Source organism: Haliotis asinina, chromosome 11 (genome assembly GCF_037392515.1).
Source record: "Haliotis asinina isolate JCU_RB_2024 chromosome 11, JCU_Hal_asi_v2, whole genome shotgun sequence".
In the NCBI taxonomy this organism is placed as follows: Eukaryota; Metazoa; Mollusca; class Gastropoda; order Lepetellida; family Haliotidae; genus Haliotis; species Haliotis asinina.
Genome location: NC_090290.1, coordinates 36,011,723 through 36,037,049, shown reverse-complemented (window position 1 = coordinate 36,037,049; position 25,327 = coordinate 36,011,723). Strand labels below are relative to the sequence as shown.

Genomic DNA, 25,327 nt, shown 5'->3' with positions numbered 1-25,327 from the left:
TGTATTTTATTCTGTTTAAAGAATCAGCGATTCACTTGGCTTGAGAGCAAATACCATTACCCTGGTGACAGAGAAATTACGCTGCAGATATTACAGATCTACAGACTTTCTTGAAGATTGAAATATCGACACATCCCCAGAAACATATCCTTTGAAATGGCTAGGTTACGTTCTGTTGCAAAATTGTCTGCTCTTTTAATAATTGGTTTATCTTTGGTGAGTGTTTTTGTTGGATACTTTCAACTAGAACAATACCCATTTAGGTTCGCCTTGTCAATAATGAACACTGTTAAATCACAAACTGATTATTCAAGAGGGGTGCTGAATCCATGGAGACACACCCGCGAAGAATTCCGGAAGTCGTTGGATCTTCACAAAGGTTAGTTTTCGTTGGCTTTAAACTATGTTGTCTTACATAGTGAGCTTTGTAACTAAACATTACAAAAACGTAGAATTACCTTCGGAAGGATTTGCTCAATTCATTTGGTGGACAAAATATACAACAGCTGATGGAAAACCAGTATTTCATTCAGAGTAGTTCCCAAAAGGTATATTTTTTATTATTGACTTAATGAAAGAGGACACACTCTGCAATTTTGTACACAGTGTGATATGAAAGTGAACCATTTAAGCATATGGGGGAATGATGGGGTACACCGGCATATATACAAGAAAAGATAACAACAACAGATGTGGGAAAACAAGACACCAAAGAAAGTTACATGATTAAGTTAATCAGTTCAAAATGCTAAATGCTAATTTAGTTCTGTGCAGCTGGTGCTATGCAGAACATCTGTTTCGCGTATTATGCAGCATGTGTGAAACGGTTCGATATAAAGTAATTTCAATATTACATACACGATACATCACTTAAAAGAGACCTTTTTAAATGATTAACGATTAAACCATGAACAGGTTTGCCATACTGAATTTGAGAATCCACTGGAAGAATTCTACATTTTCCAAACGAAAGCAAAGGTAATACATGACATCTTACTCGAGAGTCCGTAAGTCATGATGGCACACATATTAATACATTAATTCCTATATATCTAAAAACATCTATATCACCCATAAGTCTTCTCGAAGTCCCCTTTTAGCATATACTGTCTGGATGACATAAACAATACTCTATTAACTCATTTCGTATAACACGTCTTTGTGTAGTTCCAATGGATCAGTCTAGGTGTAGGATATTGTTTGATAACTTTGGTCACAGAAAACTTACCTGGTTTCTTCTTTATTTGAATAGATACTGATGTCATATCCAAAGCTCTATATCAAAAGGAGAAAGTGCTCTGCTGGATTATGACGTCACCCAAAAATCTGAATGTTAAAACACGTGCAGTTCGTGACACGTGGAGTAGGCGTTGCAACAAAGTCCTCTTCGTGAGCTCTGTGACAGATCCAAAGTTCCCTACGATTGGACTGAACGTGTCAGAAGGCCGAGCACATCTGACGGCCAAAACGATGCAGGCTTTCCGCTACATCTATAAAAACCACTTTGATGATGCTGACTGGTTCATGAAAGCTGACGATGACACATATGTTATTTTAGAAAATCTCCGGTACTTTCTGACGTCCCAAAACAAATCTGAACCTGTATTTTTTGGCCATCATTTTAAGGTAATCGTCAAACAAGGGTTCTACAGTGGAGGAGGAGGTTATGTGTTGAGTAAGGAGGCACTGAGGAGATATGGGGAGAGGGGTCACGATCCCAAACTGTGCCGTCCTGATGGTGGTGCAGAAGACGTAGTGCTCGGAAAGTGTATGGAGAAACTGGGCGTGAGGACTGTCAACACAACAGACGCCTTCGGAAGGAGTAGATTCCACTGTTTTACACCCGAGAATCACGTGGAGGGTCGCTACCCAGGGTGGTTTTACAAATACGATGCAAATGGTGCTAAGAAGGTACGCCAAACACAGAATGCTGTATACTGAACAGCAAAAGAAGCGCAACTCTGTTATATCACGTTTTATTTAGAAGACATGAAAATCAACGCTTACTGATATGAGATATCATTTTTCGAAGCTTGCCTTTTATTTGCTGTTCAGTATATTTTTTCGGGAAAAAAATCTATTTATCTCAATCCGACAAAGCCTTTACAAGAGTTGGCACGAAGCTGAATCGATCAGCTGGAGTATTGAAGCTCATTTTCTAACCTTATTTATTCATATGGAATGAATTTGTGTCAAATACTGCCACATAATGTATGACACCTGTATCAATCAATCGGGAAGTGTACAAGGTTAGTGATAATAATCTAAGTTCTAACACGCTCCTTGGCATGGCGTCACAAAGATCGTCATTTACGATTTGCACCTGCATATTCGTGCAGTGTCCGTGCACATCGTCATTCCCAGTTTGCAGGTGCATGAATGAGTGAGTGAGTTTAGTCTTACGCTGCACTCTGCAATATTCAAGTTATATGGCGGCGGTTTGGGAAAAATCGAGTATGGATCAGAGAATCCAGTGCTCAACAGCATGAACATCGATCCGTGCAGTTGGAATGCTATATGTCAACCAAGTCAGACAGTTTGAACCCCCGATCGGATTAGTCTCCTCTTTCGACAGCCATAGCTAGCTTGCTAAATAGTCCATTCTAACCAGTGTTTGCAAGTGCCTGTTTGTGCAGCGTTCAACTAGGATATTAGTGTGAAGGATGACATCCGTACCTTTCTTATATGTGACAGCACTCAGTAGTTGTTTTCAGGTCATGTGCGTATAAAAACACGTTTGGTTTAGCCGTTTATATTCAACGACGCGGCTTGCTTATTATCAACACCCAGGTCATTTGGATAGGTGTCATTCGAGACCGTGTTCTACTCTGTTCAGCCTGCAGCAGGATAATGCCAGCCCATACTTTGATACAGACATGCCTAAGTAGAGGGGATGGTAGCCTCGTGGTTAAAGCGTTCGCCTGTCACGTCGAAAGCCTTAGTTCGATTACCCACAAGAGTGCAAGGAGCGAAGTCCATTTTTGATGTCCGCTGGTGGTGTTGCAAGAATATTTCCAAAAGTGGTGAAAAATCATACCCATTCATTCAATCAATCACTAGTTTGCGCAATAAGGTCGCAGCTAGACCTCTCGCCTAGGGAACATTCCGAGATATGACGGGTAAGACTTGAAAAACGCAAGTTCGTGGTTAATGATATTTTCTCCCGTTTGGTAACTCCAATACAGTGTTGTCGACAGGCCTGTATCAATTTTAATATATGGACTCGAGATTCACGTGTTTTGTTTTTATTAAACCACACGTTGGTTTTAGAATGTCACCCTCCATACTGTATGGGTATGAGTCTAGTTGCATATTCCATCTGGAATGTGATGCATGATTCCTGTAACTATCAGTTGGGATATATCCAGATAATCTCCTCCAGGTGTGTATTCATATAAATGATATCACCGCGAGTCGATAAAGATTCAAATATCAGTCTGGGTTTACGCATATTCTATTGGCGCATAGATAGTTTTTCGCGGAGTGGTGGGAGCTTTTGAAAATAGTTCTCTTATACTGGCGTTTCATGTAATGTGTCCCGGATAGGCTGCATGTTGAAATGCCACATGACAAAGGACGCCATTTCTTTCTGGAAGCCTGAGTCGCCTGACACATAGAGAATCTCACCCAAGTGTCTACTGGTATCAATAATATCAACGCTGCTTGATAAAGTTACACATGTGTACTCTTAGTATGGATAATCTTGATAGCAGAAGACATGGGGGTGAGATTTCATTTAACTCTTTCAAACTACTGTTCAGTAGATTTTACTGGAAAACTGTCCGTCTCCGAACACGATCCTGCCATTTAGACTTGCAGTACAGCGATGACATAGCATTGTGACGTCATCAGACTTCTGAAGTAATAGCACTGTGAGTCATAAAATCTATTATGTCAAAGCATTGTGATCTCATGCAAATGATGATGTCATAGCACTGTAGAATATCAAACATGGTATGTCCTATGAGATATCGAAATGATCTTGCACAAGCATATACTGATAACGTGTATGTATGTATGTATGTATGTATGTATGTATGTATGTGTGTGCGTGTGCGTGCGTGCGTGCGTGCGTGCGTGCGTGCGTGCGTGCATGTATGTATGTATGTATGTATGTATGTATGCATGCATGCATGTATGTATGTGAGACGTAAAATTTACACCACTTAAGATGTCCATTTGCTCGGCTCTTGTATATTTACCGGTACATAGGTGCATATATCAATCCTGTTGATGTTCATCAGGCTAGGTATACCAACCACCATTTGCTTTAACCACCAAGTACGCGGAAGTATGACAGACCTTATTTGTACAGAATGAACAATCGACACGGAAGGATTCTTCTGCATACTGTAATGTTTTCAGGAGAAACATATCTTTTTCAGGGTATAGACAGCATCTCCGACTACGCCATAACCTTCCACTACGTGCCCCCACAGAAGATGTACGATCTTGAGTTTTACATCTACCAGTTACGCCCGTACGGCATTGTGTCCGGCACTCAGGAGCTCAACAGACGAGTGAAGGTGAAATCACAATCTCAGATCAGTCCACATGGGAAGAGATACAGACAACGTCATTCGAAGTCTGACAGCCATGTTCCATCAAGTGATTAGAATTCTTAGTGTTTCAGGGTGACTTTAAAACCTTCTGTTTTGTGAACGTGTTATCTTTTTGAATTACTACTTTGAACTTTTGAAGTGTTTGTTTTCAGTTCGTTAAGCTTATTATGCTGTCAATGACGTGCAGTAGCTGTCAGTTGTACACATACATGTATTCACACACACTTACGAGAGATCTGAGGAAGCAAGCCTTGGGGCGACTGCAAGTTGGCCAGACTACGGGGAGGGTAGCAGGCAATTAAATGTTCGTATAAGGACAATGTAACGACTACATGAGGATCTGTCCACTAATAGCATAACGCCGTCAGTTAGCGTCCACCAACAGTCTCAACGTCAAGACCGGCAGACTGTGGACAACCATCTGCAGGAACGCTTCACCAGAGAGATGGAAACAGTGCGCTAGACCACTGGGACTCACAACAAACCCGTTAATGTCGACACACTGTGTCAACACGGGTCCACCGAACAAGTGCAACCATACATGACGTCATAATATTGTTATGATAGTGACATAATATTATTCATCCAAAACGTTCAACTCAAGATGTCTTTGTTAAAATAGACACACCGCTTTCAGCATTGATATACAAGTCAAAGTAAATACAACACTGTTATTTCTATAGATGTTGCATTAGGAAATTAAACAAAATCGTGTGAAAGGGCCGGGTTTTCTTTACTTCTTTTGGTAATATAACTTACACTGCATCAACAGATGGTTCACTGTTTGTATACCATGAAAATCTGACAATATATTTACATAAATTCAGGTTATTCAAGTTACCAAAAGCTCTGGGTGTTTCACAAAATCATTCCGAATAGACCAGGGTACTTGGAACTTCAGTTGGCTAATCGGCATGATTAGTTGGTTGCGCGGAGCAACATCATTCCTGGACGTAGCTGCCTCTCAACGTACTCTCGCACACATGGCGTCACTCTTTGATAAAAGTGACGTTATCCCCGTTAAGTGTGACCTTGACCTTTTAAACTTTGCCATAACCAGTTCGTCTCCCACAGGAGATGGTGAATGTGACTCCGGCCTGGAAGACAAAAGACACATGATATGCCACTGACGTCATCAATAACGTGCCATCACTAATGCGTTATCAGTACTGGCAAACAAGCTGGACTGGCTGGACTGACGCGTTTACGAGAAGTAAGCAGTGCACGACAATGAGCAAACCCACTCGGTTTGTGAAAGAGAGAGCAGATATAGTCTAGTGCAGGTTCAGCATATGATTATGAAATTGATTCTACTCGCTTCACCCATCGCCATACACTTGATCGCGGACAACATGGGCCCCCCTCGCTCACACTGGCAAGCGTCAGTGGGCAGCACTCATACATGCTACTACAGGTCAGTTGACAGGTCGGTGCTCAACTTATCTTTGTTTGCCAGTAATGCGCAAACCAAAACACTTCGGACAAACAAATGAAGCCATTGAAAATACTGATATGAGATGGAACTTACAAATGATTACTACGCTAATGAATGTGTCCGAATCAAAGCCTTCGAAACTTCAAAATTCAGTATTGAGATATTTAAAAAGTTACCTTTGAATAGCTCTCGCGTTGGTTAACTTGTTTGAGAGGCATTTTAGAGTTTGTATAGGTGTAGGAAAACCATGTTATTGCTTCGTCAGGTACTTTATCGTTAGGTACTACATTACAATTACAGTATAGGTACAAGTAGTACAGAACTCTAGTAAACGTGACTGACCACCCGATCCTGTTAGTCGCATCTTCAGAGAAGCATAGTCGCATCTTATGACAAGCATGGGTTGCTGAAGACGAGTTCTTCAGAGGTCTCATCAATTTGCCCTACTCGTTACCGTTCTCCAATTTATCCTATAGACAAAGAGTTCTCTGTGTAGTCCTACTGTTAATGTATAGCCAGATAGCCACAGGTCAAGAAGAGGGAAGAGTTGAAGTGCAGGATGTGCAATCAAATGTAGATGGCAAACAATGGTATCTAAAATTGCACTAACACGAAAGTGATAATTCGTGTTACATGGGTGAGATGACCTTGATTTTTAATTGAAAAGCAGTGGTAGATTTGTTCAGTTTCTTGATCCTATCCTTTGCCAATGCAATTACAGAAGCAATGGTCCAAGAACGTGTCATAAGGGTCAGTTTGTATTACTTCAAGTGTTTAATCGGTACGACGAGAGGAAAATAAATAGCATTTCATTCTGCTGCCGACATTCACTGATGATGCCTTTTTTGTCTAAATTCAAAATGCCAAACTTATATCAGCTTTACACAAACAACGAGTGCGCCCATCGCCGCAGTTTATGACTCCTGTCACCTTAATTTCGTGCAATAATGGCTTCAATTACCTATCGATTCTAATACAATGCCCGAGCAGCAAAAACACATGTGGCTAGTTTGAACTAAGTGCTGATCAATACCTCTGATCGGGTCCTTTCAGCTCATTGTCGCGTACAATTAGTAGTGTGAATGTGTCCAATTTCTTTTCGATTTGGAAAAAAAACACTACTGGCGAATGTCAATTAATGCGAATGGACATGGCTGTTAAACCACAGTTTAGACGGCCTTGAATATTGTGGCAACACCACTTGCAAGGCAGACTCATTCGTGTATGCCAGTACCAGTCACGATTGAGATGGCATCGATTTGGGAACACATAGCATTGAAGAATCCCCTTTGAATCTTCTTTGCGTACCAGTTCCTGACCATGATTGTTATGGCAACAGTCTGGTATCACACCAAGAAAGGAATTTTCTTTTTTATACAAGTACCTAATCCTCTTTGATTTGGCAACATTCCTCGCAACGACGAATGATCTTTGTATACCAATACCAAATCATTATTGATTTGGCACCACTTCCAGCAATGAGGAATCTCTTCTGTATACTGGCATCTAATCATGGTTGGTTTGGCAACACCTCAAGCAATGAAACATCACCTTGGTATACCAGTACCTGATTCTGACTGATGTGGAAACGAGGGGGTAACACTGTACTCCAGGCGATGAAGATTTTACTTTATTTAACTTTACCCAATCATGTTTAACAGAGTAATTTAACGAATACCGTCCCTCCTACGGGATTCGTACAGGGATTCGACATGTATTAATTAATATTAATAATATTAATAATCGATATTAATTAATTGTAACATTCACTGACACGAAGGCCCTGTACATGCAGTTTATAAAAGTATAAATATGTTTATACAAAAACCGATTTAGCAGCCTTCCTTTTAACATACCGACACGTTTTTTTGTGAAAAGTGGATGAACAGACTATTGGCAAAATTTGCACGAATTGGGTCTTTGTGCAATGCATATTACCCTGGAATATGTGTGTCATATCCACAGTCGCCAAAACGCGACATGTACGCGAGATCGCAAGACAGGGTTGCAGATACTTGTACAAACGTTTTGAGGATTAAATTTGAATGTATTTCTTAGATAACGCTAATCCGTGTTTTTATCGCTCCGATTCTTCCACGACAAGATTACTGTTTCTCCTGCTTGAATCTGTACCTATGTAAATTGTGTGGCTCTCACATTTTAAGTGTGCTCAGATACATTTCATTCTTCTCAATAACTACAAGAAAGAGAGTATATTGTAATAATTATTCGAGGATGGGTTTAAATCTATAGCTATCAGTGAATCTATAATATCAATGTACGTTTTGGGCCTATCTCCGTGACGAAAATGCGATATCTTCTTATTTGAACGTGTTCATGCACAAGATCCTAACACCAAAGGTCCACAATAAAACAGTGTTTTTAGAACGGACTGCAGAAACACTGGAACGTTAGGATACGGAGATATAATTTAACAGTCCTAAGTTTCAAATATATTGCTTTATTGGTGGGATGTTGGTAACTGATAAAACCATCATACGGCAGACCGGTGTACGAAATAGCTTCCATATTTTGCTTGCCAGTCCAGCTAGCTTTGCCTGAAAGTTACTCGGTACAGTTGAATGTAGAAACTATGCCACAGATTACAAATAGTTAAAACTGCATGATTTAGAAGTACGTTATAAACTTAGCAAGTCGAATAAAATGTAGATTATACAATTGACTCCATGAAAGTTCGCTATCCAGTCAGGCCAGTGACTTGGAGGTTTTGCTAGCCCGATGGATTTCTACTAGCCACGGGTTGGCAAACCAGTGGTTATTTCGCACAGTGTTGCAGAGTAAAGCGTTTGAGCAATAACGTGAAAATCGTTTGCTTTAAGCAAAGTAACGAGTAGCAGCTTGAGGGCACAGATACGGAATATGATTACCTTGATGAGGCCGAATACTGTTGCCCATAATCCATAGTTAGGTACCATGTCCCTCCCGGAGGCCCGTCGGACGAAGGTCTGCAGCACCACCCCTCCCGCCAGGTATACGAGGAAGGTCCCGAAGAAACTGGTGGGTAGTCATATATTCTATTTAGTGGTGCATTTGGTTATTAAGAAGTGTACACATTACAGTCAGTCTAAGGTTATATAGAGCTGTTCAAAGCACTATGTGTTCACTGTCAACGTAAGGTTGAGGTCATTTTTTTTAATTTTAGTGTTTCCATCATTTAGTCACGTGGTCAAATGGCTGGTCGAAAATGTTAGCCATTCAGTCAAATGACAGAATTTTATTCTTTTGACCAAATGACTGACCGATTTAGACATTTCACCAAATGACTGGTTTGACAGATTGACTGTAACATGTGCGAGTGACATACAGGTATTGTATTTGGAATACATTTGGCAGGGAGTGAATCTAGGTAATAATAGACTTGCAGCAAGAAGAGATATCTAAATGAAACACATGGTTTGTGGAGGATGTCTGGATCACACATACATGGCGGGTAGGTAGATGTCACACTTGTGGAATGGAGGTTATCCCTAAGACAGATATATGTGGCAAGGTATGTAGGACAAACAGGAAAGGACTTCAAATTAAAACAAAACCATCCAGCTAATACTTTGTCGCAAGGACGATATTAAAATGACAGATAGGTGACAAGACGTATAGGCAGATATATGCCAGGAAGTGTATCCAGATGTGACAAATTAGCTGATGCGTGGTCTTGTCCACAGAGCCCTACTCACAAATCAGTTGTAGTTGAGAAACGTTGGTTATGTGGAGTCTTTGAGTGAGTGACTGTGGTTGTTTGACTGTAATATGACTGTAAACCTTTTAGCGTCCTTGACATACGCTAAATACGCTTGATATCCGATAAATCTCCATAAGTACCCTGGATGCATCTATGGCCACTTTACCTCCCTGCTGGCTCCACATTCTCACAGTAGCCTTTCAGCTAAGCTGCCGTTACAACCGACCTTGCCAGTGTCAACAAAGATAGCGGTCCCAGCTAAAAGACCGCAAAGATAGCGGTCACAGGGCGACTCAAATTTGTGGGGGAAATCATACAGACAAATTGACTGGTCTGAAACTTTTTAGAAATATATGCAAGAACTCCATCTACCTATTTCAGAATAACTCTGCATCAGTTCTGTTGCCAAGATTAGTCGGTGTCCAGATGCCAAAGATAGGACATGGAATGTGCCCACATGCTAAAGATGGGACATGGAAGGTGTCCACATGCTAAAGATAGGACAGGGAAGGCTTTCAGATGCCAAAGATACGGCATGGAACTTATCTAGATGTTAAAGATAGCACATGAAAAGTATCCAGAGGCCACAGATAGGACATGGAAGGTGTCTACACGCTAGAGATAGGACACGGAATTTATCCAGATTTAAAAGATAGGACATGGATTGTATCCATATATTAAAGATAGAGCATGGAAGGAATCCAGATGCCAAAAACAGGGCCATAAAGGTATCCAGATGCCAAACAAAAAGACAATGAAGGTGTCTAGATAAATACATGAAGTCATAACAAGGTCAACTGGTTTACTTACGCGTAAGCGAGAGTAAGATTTTCCAAAACGTCATGGCATAACCTCCAACAGCGTCGGGGACACGAACATTCTTTATCATTTCACCTCGGAATACATTCCTGGGAGGTATGAGATGTGAAATGGAAACAAATACGAATATCCTGACATGTTTCGTGAGAGTAGGGAAATCATGGACACAGTAAGCTGAAGTAACCTATACAACACCACACATGACGCCTAGACCCTTGACGCCATGTTACATGTTACATTTACTCACACGATGACAATGATGCTGCCGACAGATATCCCCCCTTCAGGCTCCGATGGACCTTTGGTTGGACTCGGTCCTGTTTTTGGACAAGCGTACTTGCTGGTCAACGTCATCAACTGTAATGAGCGAGGTAGTCATGTGAAACGCTGCTTTTGGACAAGTACACTGGTTGCTCTGAACAATATTAAAGGTGCATCACTTGGTGAAAGTTTGTGACAAAATCTAAATGAGAAATATGTGCCATGGTGTCTAGATGACAAAGATGAGGCATGGAGGGTGTCTTAATGACAAATGTGTGAAAATTAATGTGACAGGAAAATCCCAAACAACGCAGGTTTGTTTTTTTCCGTAATGATGGATACGGATGACGACTACTGGTTGGTTTGGGTTTTCGGTCTATACATAATCACATTATGATACCAGCTAAATGGCGGTGGTCTGGAAAAGACGATCCAATGACATGTGTTTACCACGTCAGCGATCCTGACCACCCGATTCCAGTAGTCGCCTCGACTTACGACAAGCTTGGGTTGCTGAAGACTAACTCTAAACGATTATCACGGATCGATGACGATGAGGGACGAGGCTAGATTAGTGTGAGTGAGTAAGTGGCACTGGGGAGGTATCTGATACTTACATAGGTTCCAGGGTTACTAGAATCCTCTCCTGTGATGTCAAGCGAGGCCTCTTTGGTCTCGTCACATGTCAACGTCACAATCGTCGTCCTGTTTACAAATTACAAGTTATTTCGTTTCAGTTGATTGGTAAGCCACTCAGTGTATTCGTGAGGGGCGGTGGGATAACCCAGTACTTAAAACGCCTGCTCATCACGGCGATATCCCAGGTTCGAATGTCCCCGTGGGTACATTGTGTGAGGTCCTATACTGGTTCATCTCCTCATCCATGATATTGATACAATATCGCTATACGCGGCGTAACAAATACTCACTCAGAGACCTGAACAGTAATATGTCATGTCTGCAAATTGATGTTCTGGTAACAGAATAGACAGGACGTGTGTAGTATTCTTGTTCTAAATGATGTCAAAGTCTTATTGTTTGTAGTGTTTCTTCTTTTCATGATGAGTGAGAGAGTGTAATTTTACTCCTCTTTAGCCAACATACCAGCAATATCACGGGGGGAAGCACCAGGAATGAGCTTCACATGTGGGGAATCAAACCCTTGTCGTCGGCGTAACAAGCGAACGCTTCTTCCACTAGGCCAAGCCACCATACCATTAGTATGGTTTAATAAGCAGCATTTTAAGTTGGGTTAAGTTTTGCGCTTCAGAACCTCTACAATTGTAGACATACCTGGTGATGTCGGAAGTGGCAGAGTAGTGGAGGCTGAGAGAAGTGGCGTCGTTCACGAACTGAGCCGAGGCCTGGTCGCCCAAGTTGTAGTCAGAACCTGTGCTGGTGTCAGACTGGCATACCTACAACAGATTTTATATGACTGGACGAAAGTAAATATATTTGATTTGATATCGTGTTAAAGGGTCTATTCAAGCGAAAGCGGGAGTGAGTGAGTTTAGTTTTACGCCGCACTCGGCAATATCCCAACTATATGGCGGCGGTCTGTAAATAAGCGAGTCTGGACCAGACAATCCAGGGATCAACAGCATGAGCATCGATCTGCGCAACTGGGAACCCATGACGTATGTCAACCAAATCAGCGAGCCTTAACAAACGATTGGTTGCTGAAGACCTATTCTACCCCTGATCTTCACGGGTCCGCAAGTGTCATGTCTGATGGATGTGGTGATGAAACCCACAGCACAGATTGATTGATGGATTGTTCAACGCCGCACTCAGCAATATACCAGGTATATGGCAGTGGCCTGTAAATAATCGAATCCATTCATCCGGTCATCCAGTCATCCTGTCACGAATTCTCTGGGATTTTCACATCACACATGGCATATGACCCATACGATTACACAAGCTCTGTCACTCACATCACACAAGCTCCGTGACCCACACATTATAGTATTCCCAGAAATTATTGAGAATCATGTTGCGTCATGTAACTCATTACGTTTATTAACTTCTGGCGTTTTACTTACATAAACATGTTAAAACATCATCCTTTTACAGTCTCAGTCTTGTTTTATTACTTTGATAGACCTCCTCGCTCAGCAATGCATGCCTGAATACGCCTAGGCACACTACCCATCAAAGTTTGTAGGTAATCGTGTGACAGGGTATCCCAATATTGGACCACCTCGGCCTTCATATCTTCAATATTTCTCAGTCCCTTTTGGTTTATTCTGTCCTTCATGACTCCCCACACATTCTCAATTGGGTTTAGGTCTGGGCTGTAACTGGGCCAGTCTAAAACTTGAACATTTTCGCCCGACAACCACTGTTTTGTGTAGCGCGCAGTGTGTTTTGGGTCATTATCATGCTGGAAAATCCAACCATCTTCATACAATGTTTGTGCTGTCGAAAGAAGGTGACCATTTAGAATGTCAACGTATCTTTCTTTTGTCAAGTTTCCCGTGAAAACACACAATGGCGTCACTCCGCGAGCCGATATGCCACCCCACATGTGAAACTTCGGGCTATGTTTTGGTAGCTGGTAGATAGGTTTGACAGAATCTCTGGTCCAAATTTTCACACAATTAGGGAAAAGGCAAACAGAACTTTCATCCGAAAAGAAAACATTATCCCAATCTTGATTTTCATGAGCCCGACACCAGTTTAAACGTTTTTGCTTTTGTGAATCTTTCATCAACGGCGAGGGAATTCCACGTTTTTTCACCCAATTAAGTCTCTGTAATTCCTGCCTAACTGTCTCATTGCATACCTGAGGACTTCCTCTGCTAATCATTTCATTTCTGATGTTCTCAACACTTTTCAATTTGTCCCTACTCACAATCTGCCCAAGTCTTCGGCGATCCACAACACTGAATTTCCTAGGCCGACCTGCCCCTGCTTTGTGCTCTATCCCGGTTCCTGTTTGAATATTCTTCAAAGTTCTGTATACTGTAGACAGAGGAATACCATGTCTACAAGCTAACACTTTAGCATCAGCCTCACCCCTTTCAGAATCATCTAGAATGAGCTTTCTTTTCTCTCTTGCTGTAAATTCTGCCATGTCAACACAGGAAGCCGTCTGCTCAGACAAGGGAGATAACTCTTGACGTAATGAGCTGCCTTCTAAGCCTTCAAGAGTTGTCTCCCTTATTTAGTATGCTTAGTGCATAGTGAAAGCCCTTTTTCCAATCTTAGCATCATTAGAAAAAAAACAAAGATTTTCTCAATAATTTCTGGGAACACTGTACGCACGTTATAGGTCTCTCATATCAGACAAGCTCTGTGACTCTCACGTCCCACAACCTATGTGACTCGCATCACACAAGTTTCGGGACTCTCATATCACACAATTTCTATGACTCTCACATTACACAAGCTCTGTTTAGTTTGATTGGACAATGCTTGAGACTTACCGCAACATTGGTGCAGGCACCAGTGCCCTCAGTGAAATCTTTGCAGGGATTCCAGGAGTACTTAAATATGGAACCACTTGTATCTGACTGGTCCAGGAACCTACAACAGAAAACAGACATCTGGAACCGTTCAAAGAAACACACTCCACAGATCGTATCAGTTGTTAGATTCTTTGGCTTATAACAGATACAAACCGCAGAAATCTACAAAAGTGAACTTTCAGGCTAAAAGGAAATATATCTGGTAAATAGTCCCCAAAACATCTTGAGAAATATATCGTAAAACACTCTAAACGTTTTATTCAGTGATTTTGTATGGTTCAATTTAAACGTTTTATTCTGTGACTTCTGTGGTACAATTTAAACGTTTTTTCAGTGATTTTGTATTGTACAAGAACCTTTACGAAATATTTGACTACATTTCAATAACAAATGAACAGTAGTTAGTCTAAGACATTCTTAAAAAACTACGGAACCATAGAAGAAAATATTTTTTTAAAAACTATGGGCCGTATGAAAATGGTATGTGTTAGCTTGGATATAAACTCAAAGAACAAAGAAGCCATAATAGATGGATAACACAAGACTCTTGCACAGGTAGTAGTACTTCAGGAATCTGTAAATGGCGATAGATACTAGTACGTAATATCTATAGAATAACTTGGTGTACTACCCAGGAATATCTTCAACGCATATCTTCAACATATAATTTTCGACATGGAGGTGAGTGAGTAGTTTAGTTTAGTTGCAGAACTAGGTAGAAACGTTTCTTTCATATTATGAGTAGGTCGTGTTTTATGCCGCTTTGAAAACTGTTTGAGGTAAAAAGGTCGTGTCACAATCGGAGATGCCAAACGCTAACATTCTCCATACCCTGACCCGTATGTGTATACATGCAGCAATAAGGCCCGATCGAAAGATCGTATCACTTCTAAGGGATCTTCATACATTTGAGGTTCGGTGCGGTAGCCTAGTGTTAAGGCGTTCGTTCTTCACGCCCAAGACGCGGGTTCTATTTCCCACATGGGTACAATATGTGAAGAACTTTTTCTGTTATTGCAACAAGCGGCGTAAAACCAAACTCACTGACTCTTACACGTGTAACTTATGTAACCTATGTAACGTATGTAACTTAGAATGCTGAACAAATCATGTAAAACTTACTTGGCGGACCCGGCTGTGTTGGCGAGAGGGGTCAGATCTATTGTTCCCTTGGAGTTCTTGCACGAACATGATGTCTGTTGAACACATGTGTCTAACACTTGGGTGAGTGAGGGAGTTGTCGAAAAGGAGAAGACGAGTAAACAAATATATACACGATAAATATGGCCTGGAGTCATATTGCTAAATAAACAGGTATCATATCCAACATGTCAGGTCACGAAGTGCACAATCAGTGAGCTCACGAGGTGACCCGATTCATGGCCTATTGTCACACGGGTCGCATGTGAGACCCGGTACACCTTCAACAAGCCTTAGATATCGATGTTGTCGCCTCTGAACCACCAGGTATCACAAGCCTCCCCGTTATACAGCTCAAGTTGGTGAATTACGGTGTCTCGTTACAGCGCTGAAGTTTGATTAGATACACAAATTCATTTCGATGAGTTAAACCATGTAGGAAAGCTCTGGGGGTTGGCTAATCACGTGGACGGCATGGGTCGATTCCCTACATGGGTACAATGTGTGAAGCCAATTTCTGGTGTCCCCCGCCTTGATATTGCTGGAATATTGCTAACTGCGTAAAACTAAACTCACTCACTTCAGCGGTAAACTTTTCATTTCTGTGGAGCAATATTCTAGAACACACAGGGGGAGGTGGGGTGATGCCCATTTCTGGTACCGTTTACCTTGCTGGAATATTAGTAAAAGCGGCCTAAAACCATACCCATTCTCTCACTCACTCTAGAGCCCCTACGGTTCTTTTTATGGAAGGTAATATGCCTTACATGTTTTGTTTTTCAGGACTCCAGCATGAGTTCGTGATGATTAATTAAACACCGAACTCAGCAATGTTCCAGCTATATGGCGGCAGTCCGTAAACAATCGAGTTTGGACCAGACAGTTCAGTGGTCAACAGCATGAGCATCGATCTACACAACTTGGATACGATTGCACGTGTCAGCCAAGTTAGCGAGCGTGACCACCTGATTCCGTTAGTCGACTCTTACGACAAGCATGGGTTGCTGAAGATCAAGACAAGTATGGGTTGCTGAAGATCAAGGCTTACCAGGATCTTGAAGACATTCAACACTGAAGACCCCAGTAAAGCCCCCCCCCACCCCCCACCCCCCACCCCTCAACCCCATACTGTTGTGATCACCTGTGCAATTAATTGGTTGGATACGATGAGTGGATTAATTTGTGATTCAACATGATGTTATTCGCAAATTTTAAACTGGGATTTTAAACCTTTTTATTAGAGTGGCATAAAATGCGCCATGCATGACTATCCGTAGTTAAAGTTCTTTTTCTGAATCAGATATTTCAACTCCGTGAAGAAATAGCCATTAGAGGCAAATGCTGGACGTATATTTTCGCCGAACGTGTATGAGCAGGTGGTGGTTAAATTGAAGGCTGACCCGTCACGTGTTGTTATAATAATCACGTGTGTCTGTACCGTTGACGTGATTGACAAGTCAAAGGTTGCATGAGGTCTGATACACATATCCGCTATCTGGCGTCCAATATGTGGCGGAAACCTTCTCAGAATGAACAGCTGAGTCAGGCTCTTGAACTGTAGTGAGAGGTAAAATTCGGGTTTTTGAAAATATCACCACGAAAATATCTCTACTGGGTCCACAACATATGGGGCACCCATTATATACACAAATATATAAACATATTTAAACACCTCCCTGTATTTTTGCAATAATATGTTTACACGTCCACGAAATTTCTCTCGGTGTACAGGATGGGAAAAAATAAGTTATTCTGATCGGTATGTTCCTTTGACTCATAAAAACCGACCAAATGATTGGAATTGATGTTGATATTATAATGATAATTGTTCATTTTTAAAAAACACAGTAATTTTCATACAAAAAACAAACTGTACAAGTCTTACATGATACAATGTCAATACCGTGTGTTATCTTTATGTGACTGCTTGACAGCCAGCACTCTCCTCCTCATGCCCCTGTAGGCCTCCTGGTCCCCTGAAGTGGAAGTCCCCGCCATAACTCTAGTAAAGCAACTTCCAACTGGGCCAGGTTCTGTCCAGAAGGATCCCTTTGTTGCACATCACAACCAATCATGTTCCAGATCAGCTCCAAAGGGTTAATGATCGGGAGCAACTTCAATCCTGAGACATGTCGGGGGGTACTTTACTAGCTCTTTGTGTACAGATTGGAATGAACCGTGCTTTCTTGTCTGTTTTCACTGTGTCCTCTCTCCCATCACCAACAGTTTTATTACATCTCGGGAAATGTTTCCACTAAAAAATCGTTAAAAAGTATCAGTGACCAAAGACTAGTGAGTGATATATGATGCACTTGTGCGTATAATAAACCAGTTAGATAATAATCCTGTTTTTAATCCTCATATATACACATGTAGAGAGCGAATAGTAGAGTACACTGTCTTGGATAAACCTTGAAAAGGTCATTCATTCATTCATTCATTCTTTTATTTATTTATTTATTTATTTATTTATTTATTTATTTATTTATTTGTGCAGATAAAAAAGACTATAATGCGCTGACCGCCGTATCACCTCAAGATGATCTTCAAGATCTTCGCGTGTATGTAAAGTTGTGGGAAAAGGGGCGAGTGACAGTGTAGGTTTGGGAGACAATCGTGGCTCAATTCGTTGAAACTGGTGGAATATTGCTGAAAGCAGCTTAAAACTGGACTCACTCACGCGTTCAGCTGAGATTGGTGCGTGGGTGATGTAGTGAGACAGGAGATAGGCGAAAGTGTGAGGTAGTGAGGAAGGTTCGTGCGTGCGTGTGCGCAAGGAGAGACAGGAGGTTGGTTTCTATTGCCCAAGGTAAAAAGACCATTCATCGGCACGTTTAAGGCGGCGAGGCAGGAGACTGGTGTGCATGTGTGTGTGCGTGTGTGTGTGTGAGAGAGAGAGAGATAGGGAGAGTTAGAGAGAGGGGGAGAGAGAGAGAGAGCAACACTCAAGTCAATAACGGTCAATAAATTCCATCACAGAGTCATTCCTTTCAGATTTAATTCAACCGGCCACAGACAGGACTGTAACCTTGTCGAGCTTAGGGCTATCGTACATTCAGTAGGTCAATATCCCTCGTTACGTCCAAACGAGGTGCTGCTGCACCCCGATATCTATGGAATCCGAGAAGGGACATTGTCGCCTTGTCGCATTGTCGCGTTGTCGCGTTGTCGCGTTAACGCCCTCTCAAACACAAACGAAACAGCTAATGCTTGTTTTTGAAAGGATGACAACGCGACAATGCGACAACGCGACAATGTCCCTTCTCGGATTCCATAGATATGAGTAGACCACTAAACCTTCACACCTGATGAAGCCAGTCACTACAACTGGAACATGGTATCAAATAACCGACTCATTCTGGCGAATGGGTAGCTTATTATGTTACAGCACTGGCTCTTTGGGACTGACATGCTGCTAATCACTGGATTGCCTGTTCCAGACTCGGTTATTTGCAGTTAATTGAAATATTGCTGAGAGCTATAACTCATTCACTTGTGACTGACCCATTTAATAACACTGTGTGGTCTCAGGTTTTTCTTGGTTCTGTGACACCGTTGGAATAATACATTCACTCACTCACTCAGAGCCTTATTCCGTGTTAGAGTGAACGAGTGAGTTAATTTAGTTTTACGCCGCTTTTAGCAGTATTCTAGCAATATCGCGGTGGTGGACACCAGAAATGACTCATGCACTGTACCCATGTGCGGAATCGAACCCGGTTCTTCAATGTGACGAACCAACGTTTTAACCACAAGACCACCCCAGGTTTAAAATGGGTTTCTGTTAATCTATACTGGTCGTTACTGACAGAACCGTCACCATACGGGTTAGAATCCACCTTCATCTGTCCCGGGAGAGGCGAGTCTGATCGGGTGGTCAGACTTGAGTTATGCATGCCATCGTGTCCCGAATTGCGTAGATCGTTGTTCATTGTTTGAGTCACTGGATCATCTGGTCCAGATTTGATTATTCAAAGACCGCCGTCACATAACTGTTAGGTAACCGAGTGCAGCATTAAACAACAAACGCACACACAAATGCATCTTGTGGTCACCTTCGGCGACCTGGCTAGCTATTCTCGAAACGTTCGTAGCCCTACGAATGTCTTCAGCCCATTCCTAAGACATTGGCTACGATCATAGTTGAGAATTCCTAGGGCTACGAACGTTTCGAGAATACGGGCCCTGATCGTTCGCTTTTGGCATCGGCTATTACTGATACCAGTCACTGGATTGTCTAGCCCAGACTTTATTATTTACCGTCATAAGGTTTTATTAGTGATTGTCACATTATAGGTGTATTGAATGTGTCCTGCGAGAAGCCATGCAGTATATCTGAAATGCATGAATTCTGACTCAAAGTCTACTGATTAGAGCCTCATCGACGTTTTGTTGGAAATGGAAATGAGAAGCGTCAAAAAGGTTTAGAATATTAAATCTTCCAGACATCATAACGGTTAGAACATGCCAACAGCTGGGTGACGTCAATACGCCATTAAATTGTGCATCAAAATATCGCAGTGACACGAACGTCACATTTGTTGAGGGCTTTGTCAAATTTAATGTGACATGACCATGATTTTATGTACGCTGCTATTGGAGGTATAGACGTACGTTCAAAAATATCATCAATTCACTACTTAAAAAGAAAATTTTGCTTCTGTCATATCTATTTGAAACTAATCAGTGATATATTAATTTCTTAATTAAATATTGTGTGTCGAGAATAGCATGTCACTAAATTTCATCACAAGCAATTGGTTATTCTAACCAAGAGAGCCTACTGCTCGAGGAGACCTGTGGCAGAACAGAACAATGCTTGGCGACTAACGGGATGGTATCGGGTAGTCAGAATCGCTGATTTGGTTGAAACGTTACGTTCGCTCATGATGTTGATCTCTGGACTGGCTATTTACGGACTGCCGTCGTATAGCTGAAACTAATGCATGTCACGTTAATCCTAAGTTGTAATTGATACATTGATAAGCAGTTGAACTCAGTGCGGAGCGCCCATCTCATTTCATCATCATTAAACCATTCAGCTAACAGCCGGTATCAATTTACACGTGTGAAACTCAAGCCATCTGCTACACACCTCCATCACATGACACGACCCGAGGACAGGTCGTTTCAATACCTCTCCCAACATGGCGAATCATTATCAAGTGATCCTGGCGATTTCATTAACAGTCCTACCCTTGGTTTCATTCGGAGAAATTACAAAATGTGACAAACTAACATCTTGTTCCTGCAAAACCGACAAAGGTGTGGTGGACTTGACTCCACTCACAGGCACAAATGGACCCAGGCAAGTCATTGTTATAACCCACTCCTTTAAATTCGCCTCTGGTAATACAGCCCATGTTCTCAACTCGCTGTCTCCGTGCATATCCTGAAGCTGACATTTTACCTCCATGCTACTACTTAGATGTTTATTTCCGTGTGGAATTCTCAAACCCATTGAACGAACCTATCAGCAAATGGTCCACATATTAACAGTCGTTTATTGTCATTGAATGAAGAAGAATGCCTTTGCAAGATATACAATGATCCCATGTCTAGTGTCTATAGTCGTCTGCATATTCCCACGTCCAGATTTCACAGTCGTTTGCACATTCCCATGTTATTGTGCCTACAGTCGTCTGCATATTCCCAAGTCTTGTGTTTATAGTCTTCTGCACATTCCCATGTCTAGTGTTTACAGTCGTCTGCATATTCCCCTGTCATGTGTTTACAGTCTTCTGCACATTCCCCGGTCCCCGGTCTTGTGTTTACAGTCGTCTGCATATTCCCCTGTCTTGTGTTTACAGTCGTCTGCATATTCCTATGTGTCTGTCTAGTGTTTACAGTCGTTTGCAAATTCCCATGTCCTTTATTCACAGTCGTTTTCATATTCCTACGTCTATTGTTTGTGTAATCGTGTGCATGTTCTTAAGCCTACAATGTACAGTCTCGTGCATATTCCCCCATCTAGTGTGTGGCGATATCTGCATGTTATAACGTCTAGTGTGTACATTCGCTTGCATATTCCAGCGCTTTGTGTCTGCAGACATGTATCCACCCACGTCTTGTGTATACTGTTACCTGCACATCCCATCTGTTTACGTGTCCAGTTGTCTTTACATTCACCGGGCGGTGGGGTAGCCCAATGGTTAAAGCGTTCATTCGTAATGCCAAAGACCCTGGTTCGATTCTCCACATGAGTGCAATATGTGAAGCCAATTTCTGGTGTCCACAGCTGTGATATTGCTGGAATAGTGCTACAAGCGGTGTAATACTAAAGTCATTCACTCTTCACCGTCCTAGTGTTTACGTACCAGTTTGTGCAGTCATCACATACCTGAGAGTACAGTTATGGTGAGGCGACGGTTACACCACTCTCTTCAACCTGTCCACATGTATTCCACTGTTACAGATTTAAAGACTTCCCAGCCCCCAGTGGGGATAAGTTCTCATGGAATCCCTGCAAACCTTTCTCAGAAGGAAAGTGCAAGGACGTAGCAGTAAGTCACGCCCTTTATGTTCATTGTGCTCATCTCATCCAATCACAGCCCCGTTAATCTGCACTGATCGTTTGTAAACCTCCATGAAATTAACCTGCAACTTCCATCAGTTCCATACAGATTTACACTTACCCCATCACTGTCAGTTTTTTGGCAGTTGAGTCAAATGGTTATCATGACGGGGCGACATTCGACCAGGCTCATAATAAAACGATGATTTGTTTGGGTCTGTTTTGTTTGTGCAATGCACGGTTCAGCAATATAATTGCCGTTTGACGTCAGTCTGTAAATACTAGTGTCTGGACCAGACAATCCAGTGATTGGCATCACGGTATCGATCTGCCCAGTTTGGATACGCTAACCGTTCTTAACCAAGCCATCGATCCTGTCCCCCTGATGTGGTGGTATTTCGGATAACAATAGAAGTATTTCCAGAAAACAAATCTGTAACTGGTTTACAAGTTGTCCACGATTGTATGTCAAACTGACATATTGTGAAGAACAATAGGTTTTGATTAAGGCATTGATACAGGAGAGGGTACATTCTTGCCTTGCGAAACGGATAAAAGTGTGTGCAGATTTTTATACATTTGGAAAGGTGGTGGGGTAGCCTGGTGGTTAAAGCGTTCGCTCGTCGTCCCGTAGACCCGGGTTTTATTCCCAGTATGTACACAATGCGAGAAGTCCGTTTCTGGTGCCCCATGTCTTGATATTGCTGGAATATTGCTTAAAACGGCGGGAAACCGTTATCACTCTCTCACTCACTCCAAATTTTTGGATTGATTGCCTTGCAGGCTTGTCAGATACAGAATCTCATCCCACCGTCCTATTTCAACATAGGGTCCCAAGACAGCGCCACCTTCGTTGTAGATAATGGACTGAAGCTCACCTACAACGCTGACACATTCTTTGATCAACTCGGAGCACCAAACACAGTCAGGTGAGCACAATACTCTGGCTTAGTAAATAATTGCTCTCGGGTTAATTATGTAGTGACGCGTATTGATGAGTTGTTCTCTCGGCAAGCAGGACTTCTAATGCCTACAGGTTACAGTGCCCCACATATTAAACGAACGGTAATAACGATTGTCATTTCCTTAAACTCTTCCGCAGGTTCTGCATACACGGAAATATGCAAATATAGATCCAAAATTTCAACCCGTGAGGAATGCACACTACTACCTCATGGGCACAATCTTTGAATTTTGGAATTTTGTTAAAACCCACATAAAACCATCCTAACCCACTCACTAACTCACTCAAACTAATATCCACCCTTTTGTTGGATATGGCCTTCTGTTTTCTGCAGTCTTGTCCATTATGAGTGGTTTACTTTTACTACATTATGAGAGAGATGGGTTTATGTACTCTCGATGTTTGTTTACGTTCCCTGAGCCCGAAGGCATAAGTTGTACTGAGTGATTTGCCATTGGCGGCGGGGTATATTGCAATGTACCTCGCTTGTAGAAGAACGCTTAGCCAATCAGAAAACGACATTTATGTTTTAAGTAAGATAAAATGTTAGGTTACACATGGGGTAAGCTACCCGCACGATACAACTCATTGATCATGTGTCCTTTGCGACTATTCTAAATATATACTTCCAGAACCACCAAAGTATCCTTAGTCTGTGACGCAAGCAAAGATCCAGGGGAACTAACTGTTGACGGAGAGACACCAGCCGGAAGTGCAGTTTATGTGAGTTAATTCAAAGCACTTCCTTTTTTCGCTTTGAAACATGTTTGGAACAATTTGATTGATACAATTTGGAATTAAAAGGAAGTGGGGTGATATTTTGGAGAAACAAGTATCCTTGTTCCAGAAAACACTTCTCCGGGGATATTCTCATTTTGACCTTGATGTTCTCATACAAATGCCCGACGGACCTCTAACTGACCTCTAAACGTTCTCCACTCCAGCTGATGACACTGACCAGCAAGTACGCTTGTGAGTCCATCCCTTCCAGTGGAGGAGGAGGTATCTCTGTCGGCACCGTCCTGGACATCATGTGAGCACAACAGTCGTCATTATTATATTATGGGTGTATGTGGGTAGTCACGCCCAAGGTCGATTCCCTATAGGGGCACAATATATGAAGCCAATTTCTCGTGTCCCCTGCAGTGCTATTGCTTGAATATTGCTTAAAACGATGTATACCCACTTCACTCACAACCCATTGTCATGACGAATAATTGTCGCGTTAAATAATATTTCTGAAATGCACCCGAAACTTTGGCGATATCTATACTTTTGCTGTTAAGGCCTGTACTGTAAGTGCAATGGAGTGAATGAGTGAGTTTAGTTTTACGCCGCACCCAACAATGCTCCAGATATATGGCGGTGGTCTGTGAATAATCAAGTCTGGATCAGACAATCCAGTGACCTACATGATGGGTATCGATCTGCTCAGTTGGGAACCGATGACATGTCAGCGACCCTGACCACCAAATCCCGTTAGTCGCCTCATACAACAAGCATAAGTTGCCTAAGACCAATTTTCAACCGGGTCGTCACGTGTCACTTATCTATTAACGCCAGTCCTATCGTTGCAGTCTGTTAGTTAGTGCAGTTCTCTATATCTGTGTCGGGGCTGGCGTCCAGAAGTACGCGAGGAAGGCAGAAGGGAGAGAGATCTTCCCCAACTATTCGTTCTGGGCGGGTCTACCTGGACTTATCAGGGTAAGTATATACACATATTAGCGGTGATATGTAATGCAGTAAACACTGTGATCTTCAACATAACGGAAGGAACATACGTTAAGTAATTTCTTGACGCAGTACAGACTCTGATGTAAAAGTGGCTGGGTTTAGTTTTACGCCGCACCCAGCAATATTGCAACTATGTGACGGTGGTCTGTAAATAATCGAGTCTGGTCCAGGCAATCCAGTGCCATTAGATCTACGGCATTGGGATCCGGTAACATGTGCCAACAAATTCAGCGAGTCTGACCACACGATCCTGTTAGTCTGATCAGTTCCAACTCGACTCTTCATGGGTTGTGCCATTAAACGTTCGTTAAGTTAGATCATTAGCGACAAATCGAGTCTGGACAATCCAAGACAGATAACAGTACATCGCCAAATACCAACTTTCTCAACGAAAATGGGTCATCTCATCTGGTAACTACAATGTACCATATATTCTATGAGTGAGCGAGTGAGTGAGTTTGGTTGTACGCCGCTCTTAGCAATATTCCAGCGATATCACGGCGGGGGACACCAGAAAATGGGCCTAACACATTGCACCCATGTGGGGAATCGAAACCGGGTCTTCGGCGTGACGAGCGAACGCTTTAACCACTAGTCTATCCCACCGCCCCCATATATCCTATGATTAGAAACATATCTAATTCCTCTGATTTCAGGATGGTACGTTATTCACTGTCAGCCTGTGTGGAAGACGATCAACCAGCAAGACGTATGACAACATCTAG

At 42.1% G+C, this 25,327-nt stretch overlaps 3 protein-coding genes across 3 annotated transcripts; 2 read left to right on the top strand and 1 right to left on the bottom strand.

Moving 5' to 3' along the window:
- Positions 1–279: 279 nt before the first annotated feature.
- Positions 280–4,616, top strand: LOC137255390 (glycoprotein-N-acetylgalactosamine 3-beta-galactosyltransferase 1-like). Its single transcript, XM_067792833.1, has 3 exons — positions 280–379; positions 1,253–1,911; positions 4,386–4,616. Exons 1-3 carry the CDS (start codon positions 280–282, stop codon positions 4,614–4,616), a joined length of 990 nt encoding a protein of 329 aa, XP_067648934.1.
- Positions 4,617–5,602: 986 nt separating this feature from the next.
- On the bottom strand, positions 5,603–15,548 carry LOC137255780 (cation-dependent mannose-6-phosphate receptor-like). The gene is made up of 7 exons (XM_067793310.1): positions 15,373–15,548; positions 14,209–14,308; positions 12,071–12,192; positions 11,395–11,482; positions 10,764–10,873; positions 8,886–9,012; positions 5,603–5,659 (listed from the first exon to the last, which is right to left on the bottom strand). The coding sequence occupies exons 1-7, from the start codon at positions 15,546–15,548 to the stop codon at positions 5,603–5,605; spliced, it is 780 nt and encodes a 259-aa protein (XP_067649411.1).
- A 4,989-nt stretch (positions 15,549–20,537) lies between these two features.
- On the top strand, positions 20,538–25,327 carry LOC137255231 (uncharacterized). Its single transcript, XM_067792666.1, has 7 exons — positions 20,538–20,698; positions 21,806–21,893; positions 22,688–22,833; positions 23,501–23,591; positions 23,813–23,901; positions 24,446–24,572; positions 25,259–25,327. Exons 1-7 carry the CDS (start codon positions 20,538–20,540, stop codon positions 25,325–25,327), a joined length of 771 nt encoding a protein of 256 aa, XP_067648767.1.

Bases quoted from the DNA above. Each gene is read 5' to 3' on its own strand.
- LOC137255390 (XM_067792833.1), top strand. From the start codon at position 280: ATGAACACTGTTAAATCACAAACTGATTATTCAAGAGGGGTGCTGAAT. The intron at 380-1,252 runs GTTAGTTTTCGT...TTATTTGAATAG, and splicing joins GTCGTTGGATCTTCACAAAG to ATACTGATGTCATATCCAAA. The intron at 1,912-4,385 runs GTACGCCAAACA...TATCTTTTTCAG, and splicing joins ATGCAAATGGTGCTAAGAAG to GGTATAGACAGCATCTCCGA.
- LOC137255780 (XM_067793310.1), bottom strand. From the start codon at position 15,548: ATGACTCCAGGCCATATTTATCGTGTATATATTTGTTTACTCGTCTTC. The intron at 10,874-11,394 runs GTAAGTATCAGA...CGCTCATTACAG, and splicing joins CTAGTAACCCTGGAACCTAT to TTGATGACGTTGACCAGCAA. The intron at 5,660-8,885 runs GTAATCATATTC...TTTGTCTTCCAG, and splicing joins CAGTATTCGGCCTCATCAAG to GCCGGAGTCACATTCACCAT.
- LOC137255231 (XM_067792666.1), top strand. From the start codon at position 20,538: ATGGCGAATCATTATCAAGTGATCCTGGCGATTTCATTAACAGTCCTA. The intron at 20,699-21,805 runs GCAAGTCATTGT...CCACTGTTACAG, and splicing joins ACAGGCACAAATGGACCCAG to ATTTAAAGACTTCCCAGCCC. The intron at 24,573-25,258 runs GTAAGTATATAC...CTCTGATTTCAG, and splicing joins GTCTACCTGGACTTATCAGG to GATGGTACGTTATTCACTGT.